This window comes from Marmota marmota, unplaced genomic scaffold, assembly GCF_001458135.2.
Source record: "Marmota marmota marmota unplaced genomic scaffold, marMar, whole genome shotgun sequence".
Classification (NCBI taxonomy): Eukaryota; Metazoa; Chordata; class Mammalia; order Rodentia; family Sciuridae; genus Marmota; species Marmota marmota.
Genome location: NW_026000037.1, coordinates 56178119 through 56193143, shown reverse-complemented (window position 1 = coordinate 56193143; position 15025 = coordinate 56178119). Strand labels below are relative to the sequence as shown.

Sequence of the window (15025 nt, the reverse complement as noted above, 5' to 3'; positions counted from 1 at the left end):
CTAGCCTTGAACTTGCCATCCTCCTGCCTTAACCTCCTGAGTAGCTGGGATTACAGGGGTATGCCACTGTGCCTGGTTAAACATCAACATTCCAAATTTGAATTGTCAGCAGAGTTGTTGAAGCATTGATTGCATCAAAAAATATATATGTATTATTTCTACTTTCTGAAATATACACATTTAAAATGATCAGGAATTTAGTTCTGAGAATGTAATTTGTGACTTATAAACCCATTTAGCAATTACATACCAGCCTAGTCTGAATTTGGGCCATAGCTAAATAAGGATGAGAGGTTTAAGGCACATTAAATTTATTGTTTAATTAAATTAAATTTAGTGTTTGCACACTGATTACTGACCTTGACATCTCTCTTCTCCCTCCCGCCTTTCTCCTTTTTTTGTGTGTGTGTTTTCTCTCTCTTTTCATGTTTTTAGAGCTTGTTGTTGTAACCATTGTGATGGTTAAGAACTAAATAGATGGAGTCAGAGAGAAGGAATATAGCAAGGTGATTATTTGATCCAGTCAGGAAGATCTGTTCAGTGGTTATAAACAAGATAGCCTGTGACTCTAGAGAATGACATTTCCACTAGTTGGCAGTCGGTTTCTTCTCTTATCCCTATTGTCACAACTTGCAGTATCAAACCATTGTTTACTTGATAGTGTGGTGATCTAACCTGATTGTTAAGATGATTGAAATAACTGCACTTACCACATCCATGTCAGCCTCACTTAGGGCTCAACACTTGGACCTGAATAAATCAGGAAAGCTCTGGTTTGATGCTGTCCATCCAGGTTGTGTTTAAGAGCTGGTCTATCTTAAAACTTTTGAGTAGGGAGGCTCCCTGCCTGGAGATGACTGTAGTCATTTATTTCTCATGTACCCATTTTCTTTTTTAGTGTTTGATTCCATTCACTCATTTTCCAATATTAACATTGCTGTAATCAGGGGTATAGGAATCCTTTGTGTGATTGGGATTGAAAAGCAGCTTTTCAGTGGGAGCTATCTATCTTTTTTTTTTTTTTTTGGACTGGGAATTGAAATCAGAGATAACTTTACCATTGAGCTGAAACAGGTCTTGCTAAATTGCTTAAGGACTCTAAGTTGCTGAGGCTGGTCTCGAACTTGTGATCCACCTGCCTCAGGCTCACTAGTCACTGGGATTACAGGTGTGTACCACCATGCCCTGTGCTATTTATAATTTTTGTGCAGTTGTGTTAAATTATTAAGTGTGGAAGGCATTTTACTTTTCTTAAGTAGTTTGATTCATTGGATTCTTATTTACCTGTCTGGACAGACTAACTTAAGTTTTCTGCTGTATAGATAGTGTTCTTTTCAACATGCTATAAGTGTAGCTTTTTTGCCATTAAAGATGTAAATGGCCAGTTAGTTCCTAGAGGGGTCAGTGCTGGGGAGAGGAAGGTCTTGAGTTTAATTTTCTTCTATGCAAAGGCAAGTCCCTCATCAGTGATGATAGAGAAAGCCCTACACGAATTATTCAGGGTATATAACAGAACACAATATAAACACAGATGCAGCTCTTTGGTTGGTACTAACTGGTAGCAAGTTTTCATTGCTGAAAGTTATTGGTAAAATCTTGGAGATTCTTTTGAATGTTTTGGGCATGTAAGTGATTGTTCATTATTTTTTTATTTTTATTTTTTTTTGAGAGTTATGGTTTGGATGTGAGGTGTCCCCCAAAAGCTATGTGTGGGACAATGCAAGAAAATTCAGAGGAGAAATGATTGGGTTACAAGAGCTTTAACCCAATCAGTGAATTTAGAGGATTTTAGATGTTTGACTCATCCCCCCTCCCCATCCGCATCCCCACCCCCCACCCCTTGAACTGGTAAGCCTGTGAACACAGAGTGGATGTTCCAAGGAGAAGCAAGCCTCCCTGGAATTAGATTCTTTATCACACTCCCAGGGGAGTTAATTTCAAGTTGCTGGTACCAGCAGCTGCGGCATGATATTGCCCAATCCCAGGTCCTTTTATTGATGAGTAGGAAGGAGTGGGATTGCTGCTTAAGAAATTTTATTATCTTTAGAAGGGAAGAATTTATTATAGAGGTTTTCTTAGATGATCTCTTTTATGTGGGTTAAGACATTTTGAGCTCTGAATGTCCAAGCTGCTTAGAGGTTCTGAGTTGGTCTCCACTGGCGTGGTACTGCCACCCTGAAGGGGTGTTTAGATGTGCATGAGAGTGTTTTTTGTCACAGTGACTGGGGGTGGGAGGGCACTGCTGGCATTCCACAGGTGGGGGCCAGGAATGCTGTGGATCCTGCCTTGCTCAGGACAGTTCTGCAAGATGAGTTAACTGCCTCATCCCAAATGCCCCCAGCGACCTCTCAAGAACCCCTGAGAAGTGTGGCTTTGTTTATAATGCTCTGTAGTGCTGATGGTCAGCCTGACTGCAAGGGCCAGAGAGACTTAATGAAAAATAAATGGGATGTGAGAGACAGGAAGGGGAGAACTAGTAGTTACATGGAAATGGAGAAGAGTAGGCTGGTTATGGCAGGTGGTCACTTCCATTCCTCATCTCAGCATTGAGAGGCTACTTGAATAGCATGTCCCATTATTCTGCTGACTTTTGGTCACCAAAAGGTACTATATTTTAATTACTCAGCTAAGATAGTAAGTTTTGAGATGAGCTGACTGTCTTGACAGCTGACCAAATTCTGTGGGCTGGATGCTCAGTCACATTCAACTTGGAGAGGATGAAGGGTTAAAGTCACCTGGCTATTGGTGGTGATATCCTGTGGAACCTTTGGCAAAATGCAAGATACAAGTGGAGCTGCTTTGGTTTAGGTCCGGGGCAACTGGAAGGGCTACATCAACTGCCCACCAGCTTGCTCACTGGCCCATGGTAGGTGAAATTCTGGGGAGCATAGTGGAACTCTAAGCCCTTCTTATGGCCAGAGTCTGCCTGCTAGTTTTGGGTTATGTCCCCAGAGTGACCCTCGGTTTAACACAGTTACTGGCATGAATGATCATCCCATTTGCTGTTGTCATTCTTTAGCTTGACAATCAAGGCACTGTCTTGATCCATCTTCTTATCCTTACTGTCCGCACTCCCAGAGATCCTCCCTCTGCTTGGGCATGGAGGCCTGCTCATTACCCTTCACCTGTGCTGGGCTTTCCTTAAGTTGTTTCAACCCCATATAAACTTGGTTCCCATCTTTACCTGCCCAAATGCTGCTTATTCATAAACATCCAGGGTAGTCTGTTCTCAAAGACTTCCCTGATCACTTCCACTTGTGTGTTACCCAGGCTCCCACCAAGGTCAGTTGGTTTTTATTATCTCTGTTGTCCACTGCCTTATAGCATAGCTTTGAGTCAGATTGCCTGGGTGTGAATCCCCACTCCACCACTTACCAGCTGTGAGATTGGTCAAGCCTCAGTATCCTCATCTGTGAAGTGGGGCTACTGATACTCTCTCACAGGGTTGTTCTGAGGATGAGCCAGACAATCTACTTAAAATAAATTGCTGGCAAGTTCTGGGTGAACATAAGATGGCATTTGTTTTGTAGGAAGTGGGATGATGAGTAGCAGCAGCTCTGGAACACACAGTCCTGGGTCTAAATTGGACTTTGACATTTTCACCTTTGTGACCCTAGGGAAATTGGTTAATGTCACTGAGGCTTAGTTTCCCTTCTATTAAGTAAGAATAAATCTTTTCATACAGTTTTAAGAGGAACCAGTGGGTGTATATAAAGCTTTGTATATTATGGGACACATGGCAGGTGCTCAATAAATACCAGCTATTTTTGTGTGGGTATGGAATTTATAATGTGTATTACTTTTGTCCCCAGTAAACTTGTAAACTCTATGGAGGGTTCTAAAACAATAATTTGGAAAAAAAAAAAGCAATTGATCTAACAGAACTAAAGAATTTCAGATCACCTATTTGGTGATCTAATTAGGAAACTCAGGCAGCCAGAATGTACCAAGGAAGACAGTAGGAGGTTGGCTTGCTCCGCATGCTCTTATTTCAGTTCCATTAACTGAATTCTTGACTGTTCCATCAATGACATTAGGCAGGGCAGGGTCTTCCATGTAATTTGTTACCCTCAGTTGTCCTGGTTACAGTGTAAAGTTTTGGAAATTAGCAGGTGACCCTAAATCTTCAAAAGAGGATTGGCCTTATTTATATGAGTAATGTGTGTGGGAATTGTAGGTGTCACCCACCTTGTAAATATCAGAAGTATGTCCAAAGTAAAGAAAATTAAGTACAGAAAAAGTGAAGTGAAAATTATGGGTCAATTAAGAGCTTTTTATTTTTATTTTTAAAATTAAAAAAAAATTAGTATAGATGGACATAATATTTTTATTTATTTATTTTTATGTGGTGCTGAGGATCGAATCCAGTGCCTCACGCATGAGAGGCATGTGCTCTACCACTGAGCTACAACCCCAGCCCAAGAGCTCTCTTCTTAAATTTGTTTCTTTGAGTTCATTGCAGGTAGGACTATTAAGATATGAACTAGTTGTCCACGTTTTTAAAAAAGAACTCATGCACCCCTCCAGTGGACCAAGTATTCGGAAGGACTGGTTAAGAGGATCTAGCAGAAAAATAGGATTTGCCATAGAAATTACCCTACTCTGTTAACTCTGGACAATGTTCCATTGACTACCACTTGCTTTTCTCTTTTCAGAAGAGAATTCATGGAAGGGAAAATAAACTGTTGTAAAAGAGGGATAAGAAATGAAACTTACTAATATGATTCAGTGTTTCTTTCTTTATTATAAACTTTTTGCATATTCCTTTTATTTCAGATTATTCCAGATTCCATTTTTCTTTCTATGGATTTAAGATCATAAATTCACTTTTAAGTCTCACTGTTTGCTAAGATGGTTTTATATGTCTTTGATGTGTAAGTGTCTCAATAGATTGAATTTTACAAAGAGGAATCTTCACTGCTGATGAACACACATTCACAATCCCACGTGTGCCCAGCTCTGGGCTAGACACTGTGGATGATACAAGAAGAGGTCTTCTGGATCCAGGACTGTTCCCTGCCCTTAAAAACAAACAAATGACTCCTTCCCTCCTCTGGGCACTATCTGTGACTCTAATATCTTATCTTAACACATTCTTAGTCTAACACTTGGACCAGGAAGCTTGGGACATGGCTATTTATAAAGAAAGGATTACTCTTGTTTTTTTTTTTTTTGGGTATTTTAATATCTTTGGGCTCTATAAGCTTGGGAAACAAATCTGTCCTTATTTCTGATATCAGTTTTCCTGAAGTGACAAAGGTCTTATTTCTCTTTGTTGCTTTTGATTGTTGCAAAATTTCTGAAGCTCAAGGATATTTTAGTGCAATGTTAGCTGCAAATTAGACAACTCTTTCTCCTCCAACCAAAGAATGTAAGCACTGTGAATTCTACATCAGTACAATAAATGAACTCAAAGTTTGGGGAAGGAAAAAAAATTGGATTTTTATGTTTGATTTTGAGTTTAGTTTTTTTTTTTTTTTTTGTGAAAGGGAACATAGAGAGCAATGTGCCTAGGTCCTAGAACATAGGGCTGTCAGGTTCAAATCCTTATTTTGCACGTATTTGCTTTGCAGCTGGGAAATTTACTGACTGCTCTGTGCCTCAATTTCTTTATCTGTAAAATGTTCATAATAATGGCATCTATCTCATAAGGCTGTTATAAGCCCCTGGTAGGGCTTGTGAGTAAGGGCTACTTATTTAAAACAATATACTAAGGAAATAAAGTATGTACCAACCCACTGAAACCAGGGACACCTGAAATTGTTATCAAGTCTAATCCAGGCCTTTTTATTAGCAGTTTATTTTTAAACAACGTATATTCCCTTTATAATAAAATGAATGACAGGCTTCTGACACCAGTGAAACATTTTGGATGGTTGCTGAGAGGCCACCCAGCAGTGATAAAGCATCTGTTTGTTTTTTCTGGAGAGAGATTTTCAAACAATAGTCATTTGGGAGTTCTAACAGGCATGGAAGTTACCATTGAAAAGGTGAATTTGACAAATGAATTATCATGGATCTGTTGATACATTGAGTAAATTGGATGTGATCTATTACTTTAGATAATGGAGTGATTGTGAGCTCAGCTGTGAAAATCACTGCCTATAAAGACTTACCTGATTGCAATATTTCCCATCAGTTTCAATTTTTATATGTATGATTTTAGAAAATTGGCCTTTTAGTGTTCTGAAAAACCAAACCAAACCAAAACAAAAAAACTTTTGGGTCCCTATTTTGTATTCTTTTCATGATGTATTTAACCTGGTATTTGAGCTAAAAACAAGCAACAAAAAACTTTCCAATTTGACTTGTGATAAAAGTTGCTCAAGAAATAGTATTAATATGTATTTTCAAAACAGGCAATATATCATTCTGGGAACTTTCTTTTATATACTCAGTTTCTGAGATAGTACTTTTCTTTTTCCCACAGCAATATGAAACTCTGTATGTGGACTATCCTTTACAGTTATAATTTTTCAATCAGAACTGATTAGATACTAAGAAGAGACAAATGTACTGAACTTACAAATATATTATGTTGGATTACTAACAATAGACCTAATTGGTAAAAATGACTTAATATATGTTGTGTTAATAGCTAAACCTCTAAAGCCTCTAATCTGCCATGGAAATATTGCTTTGTAGAACAAAATCCAATGAGAAGTTCTGGGATTCCAGAGTGAATTTGTACATTCCTTAGGGGCATTTTTGCAAGGGAGGTTGTTGTGTTTTAAAGGTAGTTGATAAGAGACCTGCACCACCAACCCCAGACCTGCACCACCAACCACCATCATGCATTAGTCTATAGAAGGTATTTGGGTGTACGTGCTTCTGTACCACTCGGTACCACCATTTAGCCAAGGGAAGTTTCTGACCATTTGCAGCATACATTATAAATCAGGATGTCACTACCAGACAATCAGATTTGAACATTCCATGAACAAAGTAGCCCATATTCCCTAGGAATAGATCACTTAACTATGTTTATGTCCTGTTGTTGATATGCCTGCATTTACCCAAGTCAGGATAACACATTGTTTATTTATTCTGGGAATATGTAATTGATGTGTATATTTACCTAATTTGGGGTTAATTAGCCAAAAATTGAAATGGGTAATTTAGCATGATTGCTTCAGTACAGGGGGAAAATAAAATTATTCTTCCAACTCTGAAAATTACTCCCTATCCCTTGGGTTTGTGAAAGAATAATTTTGAGTCTTCTCCAAGTTGGGCTGGTTGTTGGCTGTTTTCTTTAAAAAAAATTTTGTACTTGGCACATAATGCTTGGGAAGTTCACTGGCCAGATATTTGGGGAAGCTTGGAGGATTTCCAATTGCCAAATTAGTTCCCTGGAGAGACCCAGGGAAATTGCAGGATATATTTGCTGAATGAAATTAATTTGTTTAAGTCATGTTCTCTTTCTAATGTCAGTAGGGGATACTATTGCCACTTGGGGACGAGATAACCTTTGGTGCTAAGCTTGTGCACTTATAGTTGGCTGCAGAATTTTTTTTTGCCTTTAAACAAAGTATTCATTTGAAGAAATGAGCTTACAGACTTGGCAATTTACAAATTCATTAAAAAAAAAAAAGCCAGAATATTGATCTGAATTTAAGGATGAAGTGCTGTAACTTGCTATGTATGATTTGAAAAATGTAAGGTGAGAAACTCAAAAAAGCACAGTCAAGCAGATCAAAAGTTAAACATGATGTTATCAACCGGAGATAACCACTGGTAACATTTTGATCTTTTTTGACATTTTTCTTTTTTTCTGTATGTGACTTTGTTAGAGGTAAAATTTTGCATCCTTGTCTTTGTTTACATTACATTGTAAATATTTCTCCAAAAATAATTAGAAATTCTCATAACCATTTTCAAAAATTCATAGTAGGAGGCTTGAAATTTCTTTTATTATAAATAATGTGATAAAAATCTTTATATTTACATAAATATTTGTCTAATTCTCTGGTTAGGTCCTGAGAAAAAAATACTTAGAAAAAAAATTACTAAGGTAAAAAAAGAACATTTTTTAAAAACAGGATGCACTTTGTCAAATTGGTCACTTCAGGGTACGCTCTAATCAACTGTATTATGAAAATGACCTTTCTACAGACCTCCAAGGAAATTTTTTTAATATTATCACTATAAAAGTGTTTCCTAATTAAAAAAAATGTTTTGCATTTCTTTGGTTACTAATAAGTTGAATAATTTTTCATTTTTATCAAAAATTTGTATTTCTTTAATAAAATGTCTGAAGCTTTAAATTTTATTTTAAAACTGTGAGAGAGAAGATGGGGGGGAGGGGGGATAGTAGAGGATAGGAAAGGCAGCAGAATACAACAGACACTAGTACGGCAGTATGTAAAAAAGTGGATGTGTAACCGATGTGAATCTTCTGTTTCTTGGGTATTATAGAATGCAACAGTGGGTATTTTCGCTGTGGAAATGGGCACTGTATCCCTGAAGCCTGGAGGTGTGATGGTACCGGGGACTGTTCGGACGACACAGATGAAGCTGGCTGCCGTAAGTGGGGAAGGACCAGGCTAAGCTCTTTTTGATGCTTTGTGTTGATTTCAGCCTATCAAAGAAAAGAACTATGCTTAATGATAGATCCAGGGCTGGGCTCAAATCATTTGTAATCGGTATAACTGAATAAGAGAATCCATGGTATTAATAATAGTTTCACTCCCTTTAAGGAAGATGTTCAATTTACATCAGTTTCTATCTTACCCTTGTCCCATGGCCACAACTTTGATATGGAAATTAATTTTGCCATTAGTTTTTTGAAATCTATAAGTGACTGTTGCTGATCTATTCACTCTGGAAATTTTTATTAGTTTTTTGAAATCTATAAGTGACTGTTGCTGATCTATTCACTCTGGACGTTTTTCAAATAAATAAAAATTAAAAAAATATAATTTGTACTTCAATGAGGAGTCTATTCTTATATAAAAAATGTAATGTAGAGCTGGACGTGGTGGTGCACACCTGTAATCCCAGTGACCTTGGATGCTGAGGCAGGAGGATCACAAGTTTAAGGCCAGCCTCAGCAACTTAGTGAAACCCTGTTTCAAATTAATAATAATAAAAAAATAAAAACAAATGTAGTGTAACTTGTGAATAAAAAAATAAAAAAGTGTTTAGTGTGATATTGTTTTAAAAATTCTAGTTAAAAATGTGATAAAGTAAATCCTAAATGTAAGTAATTATAATTTTTACATGTATTCATATATCTTCCAAAATTATGCTGAGGTGGCTTTTAGATTAGGAAAGTGAGCTCTAAAGAAGTTATTGCTTATTGTAGCCCCACAGTTGGTGAGTGCCTTGCACAAGTCCCTGCCCTTAAGTCCACTGCTCTTTCTTACTTGGCTTAGGTGATCAATCACATTGCTGCAATAGGTAAGCAGACAAGGGTTATCATCCCATGAACAGGAAAGCAGGTGAAAAAACCCTTGTTTTGAATTGTTCACATCCTGTGGGCACCCCAGAACTGCCAAACTTGGGTGTTTTGTTTGATGATGACTCATTTGAAAATGTCGGGAAGGGTAAGAAATTGCACCCATCCAGTGCTTCTCAAGCTTTCAGGCACAAATGGATCACCTTGGAACTTGTGAAAGTGCATATTTTGACTCCATATGTATGGGGTGGGACCAGAGATTCTCCACATCTCAAAGTTCCCAGCTGAAACTTGATGCTCATACTTGGAATAGGAGAGCAGCTATTTTGTGGAGACATCATCCTGTGCTATCAGTTTGCTTCCTTTGGCTTACTGAGTTCACTTTTTTTTTTTTAAAACAGTATGAGCAAAAGCTCAGAGGAAGCAAATTGAGAACAGTGTAATCTGGGATAGAGGAATAAAGGAAAAGTTATACCACCAAGTCTTCTGAGAGTGTTACTACATATCAAGGTCTTATGACAACAATACCAAAGACAAAGATGATAGCAACCAGCATCATATGGCACTTTTGGAGATATTATTTATTTTTTTACAATGAACTATGAGATAAGAATAGTCTCCATTTTATAATGCATGTAGTAAGGCTCAGAGAATTTGCCAAAGATCCTAAAGCAAATAAATTGTGGGAATAATGATTATTTGATTCTGGGTCTTCTTTTCCATATCTCATGGATTTTCTGGCTCATCATGATACTTCACTATTAGATATTATAAAACATTTCAAACAATTTAACAAACACTCATGGTTAATTTTGATTAAATTAATTTAATAATTTTGTCATATATTTGGTAAATGTATAGTTGGGCTATTTCTTTTATTGTTTATTCTTTTTTGCTGCTGGGATCAAACCCAGGGTCTGCTGCATGCTAGGCAAGTGCTCTACCATGGAGCAACATCTCCAGTATTTTTAATTTTTTTTCTTTATTTTGAGGCAGGGTCTGAGTTAATCTGGAGCCCAGTAAATTGCTGAGGCTGGCCTGGAATTTGTGATCCTCTTTTCTCAGCTTCCCGGGTAGCTGGGATTATAGGAGTGTGCCACTGAGTCTGGCTATTCTCTGTTTTTATAATGTTTGGGTCAACAGTTTGTTTTGATGCCATTGATGAGATTATCTGACAGTGAACTTTATTAAAGTTCAGACTTCAAATATATTGAGCAGGACTTGACGTGTGTGTGTGTGTGTGTGTGTGTGTGTGTGTGTGTGTGAGTGACACTGAGGATTGAGCTTAGGGTGCTGAACCAATGAATTACATCCCAATCCTTTTTATTTTTTATTTTGAGACAATATCTTGCTGAATTGCTGAGACTGGCCTTGAACCTGTGAGCTTCCTGCTTTAGCCTCCCGAGTAGATGAAATTATAGAAGTGTGACACTGCCCCTGGTGACATAGTGGTTTTTTTTTTTTTTTGGTAGTACTGAACAGTGAACCCACAGTGCTCTACCACTGAATTATATTCCCAGCCCATTTTATTTTATTTTTGAGACAGGTCTCACTAAGTTGTCCAGGCTGGCCTTGAACTTCAGATCCTCCTGCCTCAGTCTCCCTAGTAGCTAGGATTATAGGCAGGTGCTGCCATGCTTGGTGACATATGGTCTTTTGCAGTAAGAATGTTTTTCTGGTATAATGGGACAGATGTTTGCCATAGTGAGTTCTTTTTTGGTTGTTTCAGCTCGTCAATCCTGCCAGTCGGGTAATTTCCAGTGCGAGAGTGAAGGAAACTGCATCCCCCATATCTGGGTGTGTGACAATGAGGAGGACTGTTCGGATGGCTCAGATGAACATCAGCATTGCCGTATGTGTTTAGAGAGGCATCTTGTTTTGTTTTTTTGGACATTTCAAATCTAATCTGTCACAGATAGGTTACACATAATGTGATGATTCTTTGTACATAAATACTGAGCTAGATGTTAAGTGACCAGAGAACCTATGCCAGCAATTCAGGGGGTGAATGACATTGAAAAGGGTGAATGTACTAAAGACTTAGAAATATGTCCCAGCAATTTGGAACTGGGATAGGTTCCCAATCTTTAATTTGGTTTATATTATGTTCAAGTAAGAAAGAAAATATTTGCTCATTCGCATGGTTGGCAGTTGGATGAAATCCGTTTGCTCCAGGGGCCCTCTCTGCATTCAGTACTTTCACCTTTGTGGCTCAAGTATTAAACTCTCTTTTTTGGACTACTACAAGCTAGTCTTTTAGAGGCATTGTTGGTAGTGACTTCAGTGTTACTACGTGGTTTATGAGCTGCCACAATGGCTGCAGCCCTGGATAAGGCCCCACTATAATCTCATCATGCTCATGATTTCAGTGACCTTCTGTGGGCAGATGAGACCCAAATCCATGCCTATACTTTAGTCTTGTGGATTAAACTACTTTTTGAATATCTTCAAGGTGCATCAAACAAAAGGTGCCTCAACTGAAACCAGTTATCTTCCCCCACTGAACTGACTTTTCCCACCATATTTGCTGGTCTATGTGCTTTATCTCTATTAATAGAAATAAAATTTAGCCCACTAGAAGTTACTGGAAGATAATACAAAATCAGAAGTAGCCCAGTTGGGGCTCTTTTACTTGTTAACCTATACTTCATGAAATATATTTCATAATGTAAGTATTTCATTACATAAAAATAATTTGTAAATGACATGAAAGAGGTAATCAATTCACACGGAAAGGTTATTACAACCCCCTTGGCGACCATGCTAGAAACTTGGAAGTTGTTCTTGATTCTTTCCTCTCCTTCACCGACTCCTGCCTAATTTACCTTATAAACATTTCTAAGGTTTCTTTCTTATTTTCCATTATGTGACCACTCACTGTCAGCATCTCTCACCTGGATGGCTGCAACAGTCTCCGGATTGGCTTCTTTGCCTCCAGTCCTGTGCCCCGCTCAGGGTCTCCCCAACACTGATGGTGAAAAGATCTAACCAAAACCCTTTGCCCACTCTCCATCACCTCCAGTTGGTGATTCCTGCCTGGAAATGTCCATATGGGGCACCGTAATGCTTGCAGTCTCCTGTTCCAGACTTTTGCCTCCATTCCTCCTGCCTGAAGAATCATTGCTACGTAGTCCTTGTTTCCTTTTGGTCTAGATTACTGCTACTTCTCCTTTAAAGCCCAGCAGAGGTGTCCCTTCCTCAGGAAACTGTCCCAATCCCATGTTCCTGTCCCAGGGTGAATTTGGGACCCTTCTGTGATGCTTCTATAGTTCCTGTGATGCTTCCATAGTTCCTGTGTACCTGTAATTTACTTTCATAATTATTTTTTAATTATTTCTTAAAAGGCTCCCCCAGAAGACTATGAACTCCTTAAAGATAGGGATTGTGCCTAATTCATCTTTAGATTCTCAATGTTGGTGAACTTGGTGGCACCTAGTAGACCCTCAATAGATGTTTGTGTAATGAGCAAATAAAGCATTAGATCAGCTCATAGAATTATGTAATTTTTACCTGTCATTTCTCTACGTTTAATGAGCTTTTAATTACTCCCTCAAACTCTTAAGATTAGTCCAAAATATAGAATTATTTGGGCTTGATTTTAAGAAGAAAGCCATGATCATTAACATAATACTGGCACCTGCTTTAGTTTCTTTTCATACTGAAGACCACTCATAACCTACCTTTTCAGGAATAAAATAAATCTCTTTAATTTTATGTGACAATTGAAAATATATATTTAAATACATTATGTGGAAATATAATCTTTTAAACCTTATTCAAGGTAAAACAGTGTTTCTGTCATGGGTAGAATTTAGACATTGAAGTGCCTTCTAGAAGAGTTTATCTATTCTGACCTTATTAATAAAAGTAAAATTTAGTCTGCAGATACTCAATGATGGGAGAAAATATGAAATCTGTAAGCATTTCAGAAATAGGCAGACTGCAAAACATTTTATTTCCTATTCAAGAATTACATGACACATTCATGAGAAAGCAAATTGAAGGAAGGAACAAAGTGACAGGAAAGATACAATCAATTAAGCATGGAAAGGGTTTTCAAAAAATATACATGAAATTCTGAATGTTTGAAATTTCAAGTATAAACTCTAAAGCTGTCATTTTTTACTTGTCTCTTAGAAAGGTTTTTCTAACAATTTTGATGGTGTGTGTGTGTATATATATATATATATATACACACACACACACACACACACACCATCAAAAATTTTTTTTTTCAGAAAACCAAAAACCAAGTTTTGCTGAACCTAAGTATTTAACTATACAGAAGTATAGGAAGCTCTGTAAAATTCAGGCGAAAACCTCTTTCTTCCATTAGAGGATTACATTTTTTTTTAGATGATAATGTTTCTCAAATGCTTCTCTTTTTATGTGGACAGTAAAAAAAAAAAAAAATCACATGATAAGATAATGTTACCAAGTCTAGGTAGTTCCTGCCTGAGCTACAGAACACCTTTCTCTCATGCTTGCAGGCAACAATCATTCCATTTTATGTTTTGTCCAGAGACTCACTTGATAAATTGCTGATGCCCTGCTTTTACCTGAACTCATCATAGGATAAAATCAAACTAAAGATTTTTTTGTTCATAAAATTGACACATGGCCAATGTAGACACTTTATAAAACAGAAAACTGTAAAGAAAAAAAATCCATAAAATCACTCATATTCCCACCATTCAGGAATAACCACTGTTAATCCTTTGACATTTCCTTGTTCAAAAAAGGATTTCAGTGGGGGAGGGGTGCTTACCAATCCTTGCTTAATCCCTATGTCTTATTTCACTCATCATCTTTACCATGTATCTTTCCAGTATATATTGTATTCTCAACACAGGTGGATCATGCAGTTGTCTACACTAGCATGCTGGAGTGTCTTTATTGTTCTGAGGGCATTTTGACAATATAATATCTTTTCTTTTGCATGGTAAGCTTAGCTTGGTGGTAGCAGGGTACTCTGCCTTGTATCCCTATGAACTTTTATGCCCAGTATCTGCTCTGCTTTCCAATATCCTCACTCATATTTGGGAACTATCAGCCGGTTAGTGTGTGTCAGACTGTGATGATAAATTAAGTATTGTCTTTCCCCTTCACAGCTGGGAGGACATGCTCAAGCCATCAGTTGACGTGCTCCAATGGTGAGTGTGTTCCGAGGGAATACCTGTGCGACCATGTCAGAGACTGCTCAGATGGAACTGATGAGAGAGACTGCCGTGAGTCCATTTCAGTCTTTGCACTGTATTTAGTTTCACCCTTGTCCCTTTGGCATTTTAATCAATTTGTTAGATTTGTTGATGGACAGAAATGCCTACAATACTCCTCTTGTTGTTGAAATCTCTTGGCAGATTCTTTTGTGGATTAGGGGTGATGTTCTGATAGGAGTCTATTTTTAACAAGACATTGTGAGTTTGTCCTGCCTTACTTAGCCCATCAAGTTTTTGCATGTTTTGAAGTAGGAAACTTTTAACATAGAATCTAGAAAGATGTTTGAATATGCTGAGTATAAAATAGAGTTTGATCAATTTTAACTTTTATTACACTGCTATAGAAAATTGGTGGATACAGTTTCTCATTAATTTTTCTGCTTTTGTGAATACCACATTTTCCAGGTTA

The 15025-nt window shown here is 37.5% G+C and overlaps 1 protein-coding gene across 1 annotated transcript in view; it reads left to right on the top strand.

Moving 5' to 3' along the window:
* Positions 1–15025, top strand: part of Lrp2 (LDL receptor related protein 2) — a 192866-nt gene that overhangs the window by 27142 nt on the left and 150699 nt on the right. The window contains exons 2-4 of the mRNA XM_048811966.1: positions 8416–8523; positions 11127–11249; positions 14509–14625. Coding sequence (XP_048667923.1) covers positions 8416–8523; positions 11127–11249; positions 14509–14625 — 348 coding nt within the window. The remainder of the gene's footprint in view (positions 1–8415; positions 8524–11126; positions 11250–14508; positions 14626–15025) is intronic.